This window comes from Onychomys torridus, chromosome 22, assembly GCF_903995425.1.
Source record: "Onychomys torridus chromosome 22, mOncTor1.1, whole genome shotgun sequence".
NCBI classification, from domain to species: domain Eukaryota; kingdom Metazoa; phylum Chordata; class Mammalia; order Rodentia; family Cricetidae; genus Onychomys; species Onychomys torridus.
The window spans coordinates 34903461-34921221 of record NC_050464.1 but is presented as its reverse complement, the minus strand read 5'-3'; the positions used below and the strand labels follow the sequence as shown (position 1 = coordinate 34921221).

At 49.5% G+C, this 17761-nt stretch overlaps 1 protein-coding gene across 1 annotated transcript in view; it reads left to right on the top strand.

The window, feature by feature from the left end:
• Nos1 (nitric oxide synthase 1) overlaps positions 1-17761 on the top strand; it is a 110191-nt gene that overhangs the window by 32962 nt on the left and 59468 nt on the right. Inside the window, 2 exon segments of the mRNA XM_036172049.1 lie at positions 2268-2394; positions 17505-17633. Of these exon segments, the coding sequence (XP_036027942.1) occupies positions 2268-2394; positions 17505-17633 (256 nt within the window).

The window sequence follows — 17761 nt, the reverse complement described above, 5'->3', positions numbered from 1 at the left end:
TAGTGATGGCTTGGGTAGCAATGATGGTGTTGATGATTGGTATCATAGGGTTTCTGCTGCTGTGAAGAGACACCATGACCACAGCAACTCTTATAAAGGAAAGCTTTTAATTTGGGTGGCTTACACTTCAGAGGTTTAGTCCATTATCATCATGGTGGGAAACATAGTGGCATGCAGGCAGGCATGGTGCTGGAGGAGCTGAGAGTTCTACATCTTGATCCACAGGCAACAGGAAGTGAACTGTGACACTGGGCATAGCTTGAGCATAGGAGACCTCAAAGCCCACCCCCACAGTGTTATACCTCCTCCAGCAAGGCCACACCTCCTAATAGTGCCACCCCTTTGGGGGGCCATTTTCTTTCAAGCCACCGCACAATGAGGATGGTGATGATAGTGATGATGATGGTGGCCATGATAGTGATACTGGCCATGGTGATGACGAAGATGATAGTGATGTGATGGTTTGGATACCAGTGATGGTGATGTGATGATGGTGGTGATGATGGTGGTGATCGTGGTGGTGAAATGCTAGTTGATGCAGTATTTTTGTATTTAGATGCAAGGATGATGATGTGGTGATGATTGATGGATTGTTGTGATGGGTGGTGGTTATATCGAAGATAGTTATGTTGACGATGGTGATGATGTTGATGTTGGCGATGATGTGTGACCACGGTGGTGATGGTGGTCGTGGTATAGTGATGGTGAAAATGATGTTGATGATGTGACAAAGCTCATGATTATGACAGTGAGGGTGTCACTGGTGGTAGTGTTCCTGCTGATGAGAAAGGAAAGCCAGAGATTTGTTTCTGAGGGTGGTGATGGTGGTGACAGTGGTGGATAAACAGTCCTAGGAGCCTCTACTTCGACGTGAGGGTAAGCAGTGAGCCAGAAGCTTTGGTCTTTACCACTGACCACCTGGGACCTTGGCCGCTGGGATGAGTCATTTCCCATCGCCATGATAAAATAACATGGCAGGAGCAAGCTAAGGCATGGGGGTCTGTAGCTCACAGTTCTAGGTTGCAGTTCACCATAGGCAGCAGGAGCTTGAGGCAGCTGGTCACGTTGTGTGCTCTGTCAGGAAGCATTGAGTGATGCATGCTGGGCCTCAGTTCACTCTCTAGTATTTTACAGTCCATAATCCCTGGGAACAGCCCTCGGTCAAGATGGGTCTTTCCGTATGAGTTGACCCAGCCAAGGTAATTCCCCACCAGCATGGCCAGAGACTTGTCTTCCATCTCATCCTAGACTCTGGCATTGAGAGCAGCTCTAACCTCCACAGCCCCTGACTTCTGTTTCTCATCTGCACCGTCTGTGAATGTGTGATGATGGGAGCTAATTCTTACTCCCACCCCATGGACCATCTCAAGGGGTAGATGAGTCAAACACACACCGAGGGGTAAGGTGACCATTCAGCTGGTAGAGAGTTTGCCTTGCAAATGTGAGGACCTGGGTTTGGTTCCCAGAATCCACATGAAGGGAGGCTCCTGAGCACTGGAGATGCAGAGGCAGGGGAATGGATGGGGTTTCCTATTCCGTGGTCCCATCAAATCCATGATCTCTATACTTGTGAGAGATTCATAAAGCAAGTTGGATGGCTCCTGAGGAATAACACCTGAGGCTCATCTTGGGCCTCCACATACTCCTGCACATACACACACACACACACACACACACACACACACACACACACACACACACTCACACACTCATGAACCATACATATAGTGCCTGACATGTGGTGAATGCTAATTAACTCTAGACACCATGCTGAGTGATATTATTTTCATTGCTCTGTCTCCTAAGCTGGTGATTTCTTGTTAAAGAAGCCCAAAGCCTTGGTCAAGATCAGAATGAGTCTTGGGTCCAGCCTGCAGGACTCCCACCCATCCCTTGCCCTGACTTTCTCATCACAAGCTGTCCTGAGTGGATAGGGTGTACAGTACATACCTGATGACGGTGATGCTGACAGATCTGGGAGATGCCAGATTCTCAGACCCGGGAAGTGGGAGGAGGGCTGAGTGATGTCTATGTGGCAGCCATGCTGAAGCCACAGACATTGCATGTCAGCCCGGAACTGCCTTCCCTGTGGCACTGGGGTGGGGGTGGGGGACGGTGTCCCTGATGAAGATGTGTGGGCCCACAGGCTACACAGAGGAGACCTATAAGTGAGCTGGGGTTCTCTACAGACTCAGGGCTCCCAGATCAAGGCCACCACCCTGCTATCACTCTTCCTCACCCTCCCCTCCCCCGCCCTTGCTTTTCAGAGACCTGGATGGCAAGCCGCCCAAAGCCCTGCCCCTGGGCAGTGACAATGACCGAGTCTTCAATGACCTGTGGGGGAAAGGCAATGTCCCCGTGGTCCTCAACAATCCGTATTCAGAGAAGGAGCAGGTAAGTGGACGCACTGGCAGCGTCCTGGGTTCTCACAACTCCTTGTGAGGGTGAGAGAGGGGAGGGGAGCATGGGATCCCAGAGCCATTGGCCTGGAAGCGAAGCCAAGAGGGCTGGGCTGGGGTTCGAGGACAAGCTTCAATTCTGGATGTGTCATGTTTGCCAGTGTTTGGGAACTTGCCATTTTTCCACATCTTACATCCCCGTTACTACCAGGAAGGGCATTGTGTTCCATGTTCTAAAGATGGGTAAAATATAAAACCCTAAATATTTTTATAAACATATAAAACTAAAGATATGTAGGAAAATATTAAAAAAAAATCTAAAGCCACCAAATATCCTCGCTAATACATTTTTCTTCTTAATGCCAACCTTAGAGAGCAACAGTATTGGTTGTTTTTTGTGTGTGTTCTAACACCTCCTGTATAAACAGACAAATGACACGTGTGTTCTTTTCATACCTTTGTATGAAATTGTGTCTGCACTTGGCTTTGCTCTTTCATATATTAACGTGTCTAGGAGATAAGCCCCTGTGAGAAAGTAAACAGGGGAGGTGTCTTGATTAGGGTTTCCATTGGTGTGATAAACACCAGGACCAAAAGCTACTTGGAGAGGAAAGAGTTGATTTCACTTTACAGTTTCTAGGTCATAATCCATCATTGAAGGAAGTCAGGGCAGGAACCTGGAGGCAGGAGCTGATGCAGAGGCCATGGAGGGGAGCTGCTTACTGGCTTGCTCCTCATAGTTTGCTCAGCTTGCTTTCTTATAGAACCCAGGACCACCAGCTGAGGGGTGGCACCACCCACCATGGGCTGGGCCCTCCCATGTCAATCACTGATTAAGAAAATGCCCAATAGGCTCACCTAACCTGATCTTATTGAAACTTAATTGAACTTCCCTCGTCTCCAACAGCTTTAGCCTCTGTCAAATTGACATCAAAGTAACCAGTACAGAGGGCCTGGTTCTTTTTCACAAGTGTATAATATTCCAGTGTGAGGCTATGTCATCCTCTATTGAATAAGTCCTCATATGGGACACTTGGGCTATGGCCACTCTCTGGCTTTGACAGCAGCACCGTAGCCTGTGGAATTGTATAGATACCTCATTTGGCACATGAGCAGACTCAGAAGAAAAAAATTCCTAGAAGTGTTAAGGTTGAGTCAAAAGTCATTTACATTTACAACCCAGTGGCAGTACCCATCTTACCAGATAAGTGGCGGGAGCAGGGGGGGGGGGGGGGGGGGGGGGGGGGCTGTTTGCCCACAGCCTCGCCAGCTCCATCTGTTCCCAAGTATTTCAGTCCTTGCCAATCTGCTGAGATGTGTGCTGACAGCTGAGTCACCATCCCTTTCTAAGAGTGCCTCAGCTTGGCCACAGACCAGCAGCCACTTCTCTCTTGCCCAGGCAGCTGACGGGCCAGGCCAGGGTGACCCTTGGAAGGAGCGCATGTCTCCTACCAATCATCCTTACCCCACAGCAGCAAGAGTGGGGTGACTCATGGGAGGTCTGAAAGAGAGGGTGGTACCCCCTTTTCTCGGCACCTACATACAAATGAAGCCTTTCAGTCCCTCTGAGCCAGAATGCCAAGCCTTTCTGCAGGGCATCAGAGGCGGATGAGCCAAGCCAGAGCCACCGCAGAAGTGGCTGCTGTTGACTAAGGAGGAAGAAGGGGTGTGGGGAATTCCACGATCCCACTGGCTGACCCTCCTGTAGCCAGTGACACCCAGGAATATCTGTAGATGAACAGCATTAAACTGTTCTCAAAAATCAGGGCCACATTGGAGCTGGGATGGGCTCAGTGGCTGAGCATGTGCTTAACAAGCAGGAGGCCCTGGGTCCACCCTAGCAAAACAAACAAACCAAGGCCTTATGGAACACTGAGGACTCCTGTTCATGGACAAGAAAACAAACTACTGTGGTCTTTAAAAACTCCTTCATAATTTCTTTTTGTTGTAGGAGAGGGAAGTCCTGAGAATGGAATCTGGGGCTATACAAGCACAAAGCACTGTACACTGAGCTATATCACCAGCCCTTGGCTTTTTTAAAGCATAACCCAGGCTGAACTTGCGAATCCCTGGCCTCTGCCTCCCAACTGCAGAGATTACAGGTGTGCACCACTACACTGGTTTATAGTTCCTTTCTTTATTAAAAATGAAGCTATGTGAACTGATAATCTCCCCAAGGCAAAGATGGACAGGAAGTGGCACCTCTAGCCAGATCCTGGCTCGGCCACAGTTGGTCAGGTGTACAGTCTGTTGTCCTAAGAGATGAGTCTGATTTTTAATTTATTGTCATGGTTTCAGAGTTTTGCACAAAAATAGTGATGTTTCTTCTTTAAAAACATACACTATCTAACCATATGTGAACCTGTCTTATTAGGGAGTGTCTTAGTCACTGTTCTGTTCCTATGAAGAGACACCATGACCAAGGCAACTCTTATGAAAGAAAGGATTGAACTGGGGGCTTGCTTACCCTTTCAGAGGTTTAGTTCATTTTCATAATGGCAGGGAGTATGCATCATGAAGGTAGGCACTGGAACAGTAGCTGAGAGCTACATCCTGATCCATAGGAAGAGAGGGAGACTCTGGGCTTGGCATGGACTTTGAAACCCCAAAGCCCGCCTCCAGTGACATACTTCCTCCAACAATGCCACACCCCCAAATCCTCCTAATTTTTTAAAAAGGTCCACTCCCTGGCAACTGTGTACTCAAATAAATGAACCTATGGAGGCCATTCTTTTTCAAACCACCACAGGGTAACAGCAGTCTCCGTAAGCCAACCTCCTTACAGAGACTTTGCAACAATCCCTACCACCCATGACTACCACCATCAATAGCAAGACCCATTATCATTTATTAGCACACCAATGCTGCTATCTTTATTTTTACATTTAGGATAGGGGATAAATCTTTTTGTATCCTTTTGTTGTTACTGTTGTTTAGTTTTATTTTGGGGGTTCTAGGATGACCCACAGCCTTATGCATGCTAGGCAGGTGCTCTACCATGGAGCTATCTCCTCATTCTTTGGTGATTTTCTAAGATTCATTGTTATTATCTTAGTTATGTAAATATGTGTGTGGGCGTTGTGCACATGAGCACAGGTATCTACAGTGTTCAGAAGAAAGTGTCTGAAGGAAGGTCTATGTGTCAGAAGATCATGTAGACCAATGGTTTGGAGTTTTCAGTCATGGATTGTGCTGAAGTTCTGATGTGGAGGGGTAAAGTGGACCCAACCCCTCACTGCTGGTCTCTAGGTCAGTCTTTCAAAGCCATTTGGTCATCTTACTGGGTCCTCAGTACTCAGTACCCCTCTCATCCCCTCTCATACCACACTGGCTGCATACTCCCTGCCATGATGAAAATGAACTAAACCTCTGAAAGGGTAAGCAAGCCCCCAGTTCAATCCTTTCTTTCATAAGAGTTGCCTTGGTCATGGTGTCTCTTCACAGCAACAGAGTGACTAAGACACTCCCTAATAAGACAGGTTCACATATGGTTAGATAGTGTATGTTTTTAAAGAAGAAACATCACTATTTTTGTGCAAAACTCTGAAACCATGACAATAAATTAAAAATCAGACTCATCTCTTAGGACAACAGACTGTACACCTGACCAACTGTGGCCGAGCCAGGATCTGGCTAGAGGCGCCACTTCCTGTCCATCTTTGCCTTGGGAAGGTTATCAGTTCACATAGCTTCATTTTTAATAAAGAAAGGAACTATAAACCAGTGTAGTGGTGCACACCTGTAATCTCTGCAGTTGGGAGGCAGAGGCCAGATATTCGCATCCCCTAAAACTGGAACTACAGGCAGTGAAGAGCTTCCCAACATGGGAGGGTAGAAATTGACTAAGAAGTTCCTATGTGTCAAGAAAGATAAGAAATGAGGAATATTCTCATGTGCTTAATGTATACCCAAATGCAGTGTTTTGACATTGCCAGCCTGCTTTGCTGGTTTGCCATTGGAGTTTGTAATCCCCTGTTGGTGGTAGCCTTGGAGTTTGGCTGAAGGGGAAGTCTGGGGAAGAAGTAGAAGCACTCTTGACTTTTCTAGAAATAACTGGAAGTCCCTGGCAAAGTCTGAGCAAGAGCAGGACTGTGGCCACTTCCTTTCATGGTGTTCACCTTGTTTAAAGTGGCAATTTGAAAAAAAAAAAATCACCTTGATCTTCTAGTTAGAGGGGTGGAGCTCAGTGCAGAGAACACAGCAGGAGTGATTTGGCGATGGGCTTCTCAGCCAGCATGGCATGAGAGGGCATGAGAGGGGCGGACCCAGAAGATGATCAACTGACTTTATCTGAAAAACTGACTCAGAGAGACAAGCAGTGAGGGGGCTGGGTCCACTCTACCCCTCACATCAGAACCTCACTCAACACAATCCATTCCTGAAAAGTCCAAACCATTGGTCCACACGATCTTCCCAGACCCACCAACTGTAAAGCCAGGTTCCACATGGCCTTCAGGAACAGAGCTGAAAGGAGCCATGCTAGTGGCAGCCTGTCACCTCAGCACTCAAGAGGCTGAGGTAGTGGGTTGCGAGTTCAAGGGTAGCCTGGGCTACATAGTGGGACCCTTTCCCAGAAAAAGAAAAACAAGCACCGTGGATATAACTGATGTAAAAGTACGTTTTTCCCGGCATTCCCTTGGTCCTGTGTTCAATCCCCAAGACAGAGAGTGAGCAAGGGCATGCCTAGAGACCCAAGTTTAGGGTACATTTTGCCAGCTCCAGAGGTATGGAGGCAGCCCTGTGGCCCATCGGCATCTCATCCCTGCCCCCAAGGCCTTCATGTGGAGCAACTCAATAAAGAACTGGTCCTGTATGATGTGGACTGTCTCTTACACCCACCTTCCCAGAGGCTGCTCAAAGCCATCTCACCTGATTGCTAAAGCCCGCCTCCTCCTTTCCCAAAGCAGTCTGCTTTTCACTTTCATACTTTCACCAACAATTTTATTTTTATTTTTTTATTTTTGGAGACTTTCAAACGGGAGGGCTGTGTTTATATCATTTCCTGCCCTCCCCTTCCCCCACTCCTCCTCTCTTACTCAACCTCATGATTTCTTCTTTAGTCAGTGTGTGTGTGTGTGTGTGTGTGTGTGTGTGTGTGTGTGTGAACAATGAGTCCATTCATTGTTGCTGTATGTACACGAGTTTAGGGCCGAATAGATCACCTATCGGGGATAGTCCCTAGAGAAGACTGAGTCTTTCTCTCTCTCTCTCGGCAGCTGTGAATGGTGAGTGGCTCCTCACATAGGGGCAGGGCCTTGTGAGATTCCCCCATCCACATGGGCATGTGTTGTCACTGTGCAGGTCTTGTTTAGGGAGCCATACAGTTGAGGTGTCGTGGGAGCAGCCTCCATGTCATGAGAAGATGCAGGTGCCCCGGTCCTCCAGCTCTTCGAATCTTTCCGCTCCTCTTTGATGGTGTTCCCCAAGCCTTAGGTGGAGGGATGTGTTCCAGATGTGTCGATTGGGATGGAGCATCCCACAGTCAGGCCTTCTCTGCATTTCGGCCAGCAGTGGCTTTCTGCAATGCTACTTTCATGGGCTACTTTGGTGAGCATCCTCAGACAGACAGCGCTGTTCACTCTGCAAAGAGGGACCTCTCTGTCTGCTTCCCAAGTCAGGAAGAGGCTGGTGACCATGGAGGGGGAGAAGCTGTCTGTATTCTCCCTCCCAGAACTGGGCAAAGGGGCACAGGGTATGAAGGAAACAAGGAGGATACAGGCTAGACATGAGAAAGAACTTCCTAACTTGCAACACTATTTATTTTTAAGAAGTAATGAAGTTGCACTCTTTGCCCAAAGGAGTGCCACCATCCTTGGGGGTTCGTGTTAGTTTAAATTTGGAGAGCCTGGCACACGGGTGCCGCCACCCACCCTTGAACCAGTCTGGGAAAGCTGAGCTGTTTGTTTTTATATAGGGGTGATTTCTCTCGCTGGGAGTCTTAGTTAGCTATTAGAAGGACCAGAGATCCTGTAATTTCTAGTCTTTGGTGACACTTCTGTGGACCTCGTATTGCACATCTGCAGCACAAATTGCATCTGGCCCAAGATGGAAGGTGGAATGTGCTTCTTCCTGTACTCCCTCAAAACCCATGTGCATAGGCCTGTGGTAGAAACAGAGAAAAGCAAACTCCACCTTCCCTGTCCCCAAGAGCCTTGTGGCCAAGTGCACATCTACTGTGTGCTTAGTGCTAGACAGGGTGCTGTGGGAACTTATGTGACTCATCAGACAGCATGGGAGGTTTGCCCCAAGAGGTACCACTGGACCTGAGCTTTGAAGATCAAGTAGGAGTTTGCCTAGCATAAAGTAGAGAAAAAAAGTTTTCTGGTAAAAACAAACAATGATGGCTGACAAGCTGTGGGTTTGAGTTTCTGAGGCTCTCTACTGGATCTCTGCTATTAGCTTTCAGGCTCACCCCACCTGAGGCACCATGCTAAGGCCCTTCTGTGATAATCATCATATGTAAAATGTTACAACAGATAAATAACATGAGACCTGCTGGTCCCTTCTCCCTCTGTTCTTTTCTCTGTAGCATGACAGTGTCTGACCGGGGCAGCTTTAGGAGAGGTTATTTTCTTTACCCAGTTCAGGGGTTGTATTATGACAGGACAGGCATAGAGGGAAGCCATCTTGGCTGCCGCAGTGTTAGGAGGGTGAGGCTGCTTGCTCATATCTTGGCAGATCAGGAAGTGGAGCTAGAACAGAAAGTGGGGGCGTAGCTATGACCTCAGAGCCAATCACCTAGTGACTCACTTCCTCTAGCCAGGCTCCAGGCCTCTCAACATCACCCCCCCGCTGGGGTCCAGCTGTTCAAAGCATGAGCTTGTGGGAGCCACATCCCATTAAGCCAAAATGCTCTATAGAACCTTAGGAGTGGAACCCAGTCCTTCTTAACACGCCCTCTCATGGATTATCTGTGTCTCTCATGTGCCCCAGTGGCTTTCCTAACGGAAAAGTAACTTTCCATTGTCTGGAGGCAGATGTCCACCTTCAGAGTCTAATCACTCACTCATCCAACCCACAGTGCACAGGTAGGGAAGGCTCCAGACTAAAGTGGCTTCTCCCCTGGGGTCCGCCCCTCTCTCCCAGCACCCCATCCTGTCTCCAGCCTCCTGCTGGTTGAAGAGATTAGGTAGTCACTCCAGTGGCCTTTCTTGTGACTCCCTCCCCACCCCTCACCTCACCAGGACCTGGCATTTCCTCTCCCTGGGGACCCAGGGCTTCCTGGCTGCTTTCAAAATGTCAGACTCCATTGTGGAGCTTCTCTGTATTTCCAAGCAAGTACCAGCATGTTGGCCTCTGGGGAGCTCCAAATTACAAGGCAGGAGGGGCCAGGCTCGTGAACCCATGCTCCCTAGTCTGCAGGGGAGTCTCTGAGAGCCTGCTCTGCTGAATGGCAGAAGGACAGCTGCCCTATGGGCCTGGGTAGCAGAGGGATCGAGCAGACTCTCTGCCTCACAGCTTCCAACCCATCGTAACAGCAGGGACCCTTAGTCAGCCCTGACCCAGGCTTATTAGTGATGTCGAAATAAAAATATCAGCCGTGGCAGTGAACACCACCGCCATGGAGATAGATGGGCAGCTATTAGAGCCCAGGGTTTCCTGGCCACAGCATGGTAGCCACCAGTGCTGTAGATGGGGCCAGGATGGCCTGGTCCTCACTGGTGATCTCCATCAGATGACTAGTTAGCATGGAGTTGAGCCTCCCCCTCACCACAAGGGCTCATCATCTCCTGGAAGGATGAAGTGGGTTGTCTATGGAATAATGGCAGTAACCACAGCAGCCATGCCTGGTACTTACTGAGCATTGCCAGTGCTGTACTGAGTACTTCAGGATTGCCATCTCTTTTCATCCCCAGCCCCACCCAGGATAGTACAGTCGGCATCAAGCATGTCTTGACTCTCTCTCTCCACCCATAGATTCACTAGGGTGCAGACCAAAAATACTCACAAAATTGCATCTATACTGTATGACTATTGTTTTTATTACCCCTACCGAATGCAACAGTGTAGCTACTTGGGTAATGTTTCTAGCAACAACTTCTAGTACACAGGAGTCTGGGCTGGCAAGAGGCTCAGTGGGTAGGAGCACTTGCTGAGCAAGTATGAGGATCTGAGTTCAAATCCAGCACCTACATAAAAAGCTAGGCAGGGCTGTATATGCCTATAACCCCAGCATTTGTGGCTGGAGACAGGAAGGTCTCAAGAGGTTGCTGGCCAGCCAGCCTAGGCTATGTGATGAACTTCAGGCTCTGGGAGAGACCCTGCTTCAAGGGCATAGGCATAAAGTGACGGAGGAAGACACCTGATGTCCTTCCTCCTGCTCTGGCCTCTGCAGGCACAAACATGGGACCTGTACACTCAAGTGTATGCAACACACACACACACACACACACACACACACACACACACACACACCACACACACACACACAGTACACTTGACTCCCATACGCCACCTTGCTTGGCTCAGCTCACCCATGCTGAGTCCCACTGCCCCTAAGAAGCAGACCCTTCAAAACCATGCTTTCCAGAAACTTCTCCTAAACAGGGCCTTCTGTCCACTGCACTGGGTGTCAGAATATAGTCTCTGTCGATGCCTCCCACCCCTCTACCTAAGCAATCTGTTTGGTGATCCCTGGTCTTTATAGGTCCCTTAATGGAAAGGCAATCACCAGCTCTGGGGAGATGGCTCCATCAGTAAAATGCTCACTGCACAAGCATGAAAAGCTGAGTTCAAATCCCCAGCTCCCAAGTAAAATGCCAGGCAACAGAGTATATACCTATAACCCAGTCCTGGGGAGGCAGAGACAGGAGAATTCCTAGAGCTCACTGGCCAGCCAGTCTAACTGACTGGCAAGCTCCATGTTCAGTGAGAAACCCTGCCTCAAAATGTGAGGCGGAGAGCTACTGGGGAAGATACCCCAAGAGGGACCTTTGGCCCCCCACATACACATGTACAAACAGGTAGAGATATGCCACATGTATGTACACACAAGCACACATATAGACGCTCATGTGCACACGCATGCATGCACATACACATACACATACACATACCCTGCGTGCACACAAAGACACCAAGTCCTGCTGTCTGGGGGTCAGAGCCAATGTGGAGCCAGGAAATGGGGTTTGAATGCCCTTAGACCAGTGTTTGGGTTCAGCCCTGTGGGAACTTCCACATATTCTGATAACGGTTTGTTTCCATAGCCAGTGTACTCGGTGCAGGCTGTCCCACCTAGCGAGACCATGGCATTTGATGGGGAGCCAGGGAGAATTCTCTCAATACTGAGTCACTGTGTGGCACTCTATCAAAATCCTTTTTCCGTAACCCTAGTCCAGGCTGAGCTGCCCACCCCTTTTCCCAACTGATAGCTGAGGCCCCTTGACCTCCTGACAGTTCCAGAGACCCCTCCCTTCATTCCTTTACTTCCTCATGCTCCCAAGATATTTGAAAGGCTGAATACACGTGTGTTTAGCAAGCTCACATGCAGGACAAGACCTGGTGGAAACAAACCACAGGTATTGACAGGATTCATTATTAAAATTAATTTCCGTTCTTGAGCATATAGCTGTTCTAGTGTGGTGTGGTCACAGGGCCTAGTTTAGGGTTGTCTTGGAACATGCAACTATCCAGCAGTCTCTCCAGGATGGGGGTCAATGTGAGTTTTCTAGCTTTGTTGGGGGGTGTGCATGTGCAGGTGCACATGTGTGGATGCATATGCACATGTATTTGTGTGGATGTGTTGGTCAGAGGTCAATGCCAGGTGTTACCTTCAACGTTCTCTATTTTTTATTTTCAAAAATTCCTTGCATGTATACAATACAGTTTGGTCATATCCATCCTGCATCCCCTCCTTCCAGCCCTCCTCACTGTCCCTACCCTAACATACCCTCTCCCAACTTCATGTCCTTTTGTGGTTTTTATTTTTGTTATAACCCAGTTAGTGTTGCCTATAGTAAGTTGTTCATGCCCCAGTGGGTGATTCCATTTGATTTTTCTGAGCCGGGGTCTCTTACTGAACCCATTTTGACTGGACCAACTGGCCAGAGTGCACCATGGATCCACCTGTCCTCTGTCCCAGTGCTGGGGTTCCAAGCACAAATTGTGACCGCTGGCTTTTTCCATGGGTGCTGGGGATCTGAACTCAGGTCCTCAGGCTTGCACAGCCAGCTTTTCAGAAACTGGATCATCCCTCCCTGGCTCACGTTCTAGTTCAAAGGTCTCTTCATCTCAGGGATCTGAGCTGCCTCTCCTAGACAGGTCTATTTCCTGGGTACTCCTCCTCCCCAGCAACATGAACTAAACATGGTAGGATGGGGAAAGGAAACAGAGTGAGTGGTTGCTGGCATCCAAAGGGTCACTGCAGGGACCAGATCACTTTGGACACAATGCTTTGTGCATACCCCACAGAAACCATTCTCAGGTCCTAAGCACAGTTGTTTCTGTGCTCCAAGCAACTATTTGCTCATGGCATGGATGCTACATCACCATAACTGGGTTAGGCTGGCTCTCCTGAAGAAGTCGTCCCCACAGGTTGGAGCAGGCGTTGCCCAGGGTTGCAGGAAGATCACAGTAGGCGGCGTCTAGCCCCTGGGGTGTGATGGCCTGCTGCCCAGCTTGGCCCTGGATAGCTGTCCTCATTTCAGGACAAGTCCAGAGGAGGCAGGTTGACGCAGGGCTGTCACAGAGCAGCCATGGCTGGTGCCAACAAGGAAGAACGGAGATCCTGGCTGACTCCGCAGAAGCTTGGGCTCAGCTCCAGGGCTCACCCACCCAGGCTGCATAACCCAGTCCTGACAACCTGGTGCTTTGTGTCATGGTTATGACAGAGAGAACCCAAAAATCAAGGTGTGAGCAGAATGGCTCCTCTCTCTGTGGTGGGTAATAGTCAGTTTCACGATCATAAGGCTTTCTCTTTGGGTGAGGGAGCCTCTGTCCCTGAATTCCCTTTTTCTACGTGATGTCAGCCATGTTGAGAGAGAGACTACATAGTGACTGAATTCTAACTTGTTACCTTCATAGAGACCCTGTCTTCAGTTGGGGTACTGTATCAATTCCTTTCCTTATTACCTTGACAAAATACTCAACCAAAGCAGCCCATGGAAGGAAGGTTGATTCTGGTTCACAGTCAGAGGGTGGAGGCGTCAGCATGGCGACAGGAGTGTGAGGCAGCTGGTTACATTGTATCCCTAGTCAGGAAGCAGAGAGGTGAACGCTGGAGCTCAGCTCACGTTCTCCTCTGTATTCAGTTCCAAGACCCCAGCCCATAGGACCGTGAGACTCACAGTCAGAGGTCGGTCTGCTCACCTCAATGAACTTAATCTGGAAACTCTCCTGCTGGCGTGCCCAGGAGCCTGTCTCCAATGGTGATTCTAGACCCTCTCAAGTGACCACCACAGTCACATTCAGAGGTACGGGGCTTTGGGGCATCCATGTGAAGATTTGAGGGGACACAACTATTGGGAACACACAGGTCCTTGGCCCCTGCTCTGACACCTTCCTGTAATATTGAGGTTCTTGCTTCCTACCTTAAACATTTCCTCTCTCCAGCTCCCACATTCTCCCCCACGCTTCTCAGAGTCTGATAATGTCTCATCAAATTTTCAGAACATCTAGGACCCAGACAGGAAACCACCAAGCTGACTTGGCCTTTCTCACACCCCAGACTCTCCTCTGGCTGCTGTTCCTGTACACCAGGCTCAGCCCAGCTCCCCTCTTGCAGCCCCACTTCCAGAAGATCCACCTTCCAGCTGCTCCACCCTCCCCCAACCACAGTGTTGAGAAAGCATCTTCAAGACTCTCAGCCCTCCCCCACTCCCTCCCACAATCCTTGAGATCCTTAGCATTTCAGTTTCGCGATGGTGAGAAAGCAATATTTATTCCGTAGAAATAGTACTTCATGTTTTGCTAGAATATGCAGCCCAATCACTGCAGCTCCCTACCGGTGAGAAATCACAAGGAGAAACAGCCGTCACTCTACAGTGAGCTTTGCTACTGAGCCGGGATGGTCCATGGGTTAGGTGTCATAACGAATTTTCTTCTTATGATATTGTCTCTTTATGATGGGTCTGTCAGGTTGTGACCCCATAAAGAGCCTAGGCACCTCTGTTACTAGCCCCTGGCTTCCCTCACTCACTACAGCCAAGCAGCTTCTTGTTTCTCTATCCTCCCTAAATTAAGACCTTACCAGAGTACTTGGCTGTGCATTTAGACCACTCCACGGTGTTGAGCATGCTAAGATCAAAGGAGAAAGTCAGACATAGTGCTTTTAACTTAGACTTGTAACTTGGAGAAATGGAAAGGAGTGGACCCCTGGGGCTCACTGGCTGGCTAGCCCATGCTACTTGTGGGGTTTCTGGCCAAAAGAAGATCCTGTCTTAAAATAAGGTGGATAGTGCCTGAGATAATACCCAAGGTTGTCCTCTGACCTCTACACACACACACACACACACACACACACACACACACACACACACACACAGGCACACACAGGCACACACAGGCACAAAAGCCCACCTGCAGGCTGTGCTGAGTGCTGTGAAGATGTCTAGCATGTGGTAAGAGTTGCTGGAGAGCAGGGCACACAGGGCTATTTCCTAGATATTCTGGAAAGATCTCCAATCCAGTGGCATTTGAGCAAAATAGGCCAGTGGCAAAATTGGAGACATCCTTGGCTTTGGGGACTCTCCAGTCTTGGTTTCTGTCATAATTACAACACAATGATACTACAGTGTACAAGAAACCATAACCAGGCCAGGTCTGATAGCGAAGGTGCAAGACTCCAACTACTCAGAAGGCTAAGGCAGAAGGATGACAAGGTCAAGGTCAACCTGGGCTACACAGTGAGTGCAAAGCCTGTCTGGAAAACATAACAGAGTTGTGTCAAAGGCTGGGGATGTAGCTCAGTGGGGAACACTCACCCAAGTGTGTATAAAGGCCTGGGTTCAGTCCTGGTCCCTCACAAAAGAAACAGGCAACAGGATGGATGACCATCGGAAAACTTATCACTGAAACTTGAGCTTTGTGTCATATCCATGAAACACAAAATACCATTCTTGTTTGGGTTTTTGTATCCAACTGTGGAAAAATGGGGAAATGTGCTCGATAGAAACACAGAGGCATGCAGGGGTTGGGCCCGTGGGCTACAGAGCCCAGACCCCTGCCTCAGGAGAGTCAGTGAGTCATACCTGCTCCCCAGTTACAGGTCGAGCATTGTCACCTGTGTGGGGGCCTTCAGCCTCTGTGGAGCCTGAGTGCCCAGGCCTTTCTCTCAGACTTCAGCAAACCCCTTGGCAGAGTGAGTTCAGAAAACCATTACAATGCCTCTTCTCACACTTCTGCAAGCCTCCAGCTAGAGCAGGTGTTCCCCCACCACACACACACACACACACACACACACACACACACACACACACACAGACGCTTCCGTCATCCTACAGCAGACACAAAGCCCGGAAAGGACAAGTGTGGCCGCCAGCTCAGTCCACATGTGCCCGCTCCAGCCTCACTGTCCTGAGCATGCTAATCTGCATTTTGAGCCGAGAACTTGGTTCCCACTCAGAAGAGCCATTTGTGTCCTGTATGCAGGGCCCCTGTCTGCTACATGTGCCTCTGTCTGTTCATTTGTCCCCTCCTGGGTCACCCAGTGTCACTGGTAGCTAATTAAAACATCAAAGCCAAGTACAGCAGCCCCAGCAAGGTGTCTGGTGTGCTACCCAGGCTCTCCCATTGGCCTGTTGTCTTGTTTCTCTGCTGCCTGGTGGGGAGGGCTGAGGCACCCCTCGACCAACCATACCCTACACCTTGTCCTCATTCCCCGCCACACTCCGAACCTCTGCCCTCCCACCCTATGGGGACACCATGTCCACCGCTCCCCCTGGAATTCCTGCTGTCATCACTCAGTCTCCAGGGCACCAATGTAAGCAGCCCAGAGTGACACCCAGGACTGAGGGAAGAAAGCTTGTGCTGGTCTTCAAAGACTCAGGCTACCAGCTCCATCGTGCAACTCAAAGCTGACCTCCTGCCTCAACCCCTCCAAGCTTGTGAGCGGTGGGCTTGACCTTTAACCTTCCCATCCCTATTCTCCCCCTTACATGGCTATGCTTGAGTTTTTCACATGAATTCCAGGAATCAAGCTCAGGTCCGTGCGCTTGGTGAAGCAACTGAGCCAGCACCCCAGACACACCACACACCCCACCACCCCCACCCCTGTCTGTCAAACTCAGCAAACTCATCCTGACCACAGGCTGTCACACTCACCTCTCTCCCTCCTCCACTCAGGCTCCATCCCCTCCCTTCCATTGTGTTCTCATCCCCCACCTGCCACCATATCATCTTTGTATCTGTTTATTCTCTCTCTCTCCTGTTTCAGAAGGCTGAGGTAGGTGGCCAGTGTCTGCTCTGGCCATGAGTTCTGATGAGTTAAGATGAAACGTGTCTGTGAGAACTTGGGAGCTAGAACTTACCTATGCGTGAGTCACACAGCTCAGACTCACTCCCTCCCCGGTTGCCTCTCCCATTGGGGGTGTCCCCAACCAAGCACATGACCCGATTTCTACAACTCTAAGGACTGCTGCAACTGCTCAACCGCTGCTAGTTTCCTCTGTCATTTATTCATTCAACAAGCGTCCACTGGGTCTCTATGAGGTATTCTAGATATTAGAATTATAGTCTAGAGCCGGGTGGTGGTGGCACACGCCTTTAATCCCAGCACTCGGGAGGCAGAGGCAGGTAGATCTCTGTGAGTTCGAGGCCAGCCTGGGTGAGTGAGTTCTACGAAAGGTTCTACACAGAGAAACCCTGTGTCAAAACAAACAAATAAACAACAAACAAGAATGTCTAGTCTATTCTAGATATCCCTGACTCTGTGCAATGACATTGAAGCGATCCCCTATGACCGTCTGCCTCCCACCCCAGGACTGAATCCATAACATCTTTCCATGCTAGCGTGTGTCTTTTGCATAGGCAGAGCTGTTCGTTCCTGGGAACCTCACACCTGACACCCAGGGAAGGTTGGGGCCTTCTCTCTTTGAAGGTAGTGGGTGACCCCAAGAAAAAAGAGCAAAGCCTGCAAGTCTCATATGTCACCTCCTTTCTCATTTACAGCCCCCTGCCTCGGGGAAACAGTCGCCTACCAAGAATGGCAGTCCTTCCAGGTGCCCCCGCTTCCTCAAGGTCAAGAACTGGGAGACAGACGTGGTCCTCACTGACACTCTGCACCTCAAGAGTACATTGGTGAGTGTTGGGACTGACCCACCTCACAAGAGGAGGGGGGGATAACTGTGGGGAGGGTCCTGTGTATGGCAACGTGATCAACACTACCTGAAGCTCCCCACCATGAGAGGCCAGAATACCCACCCACG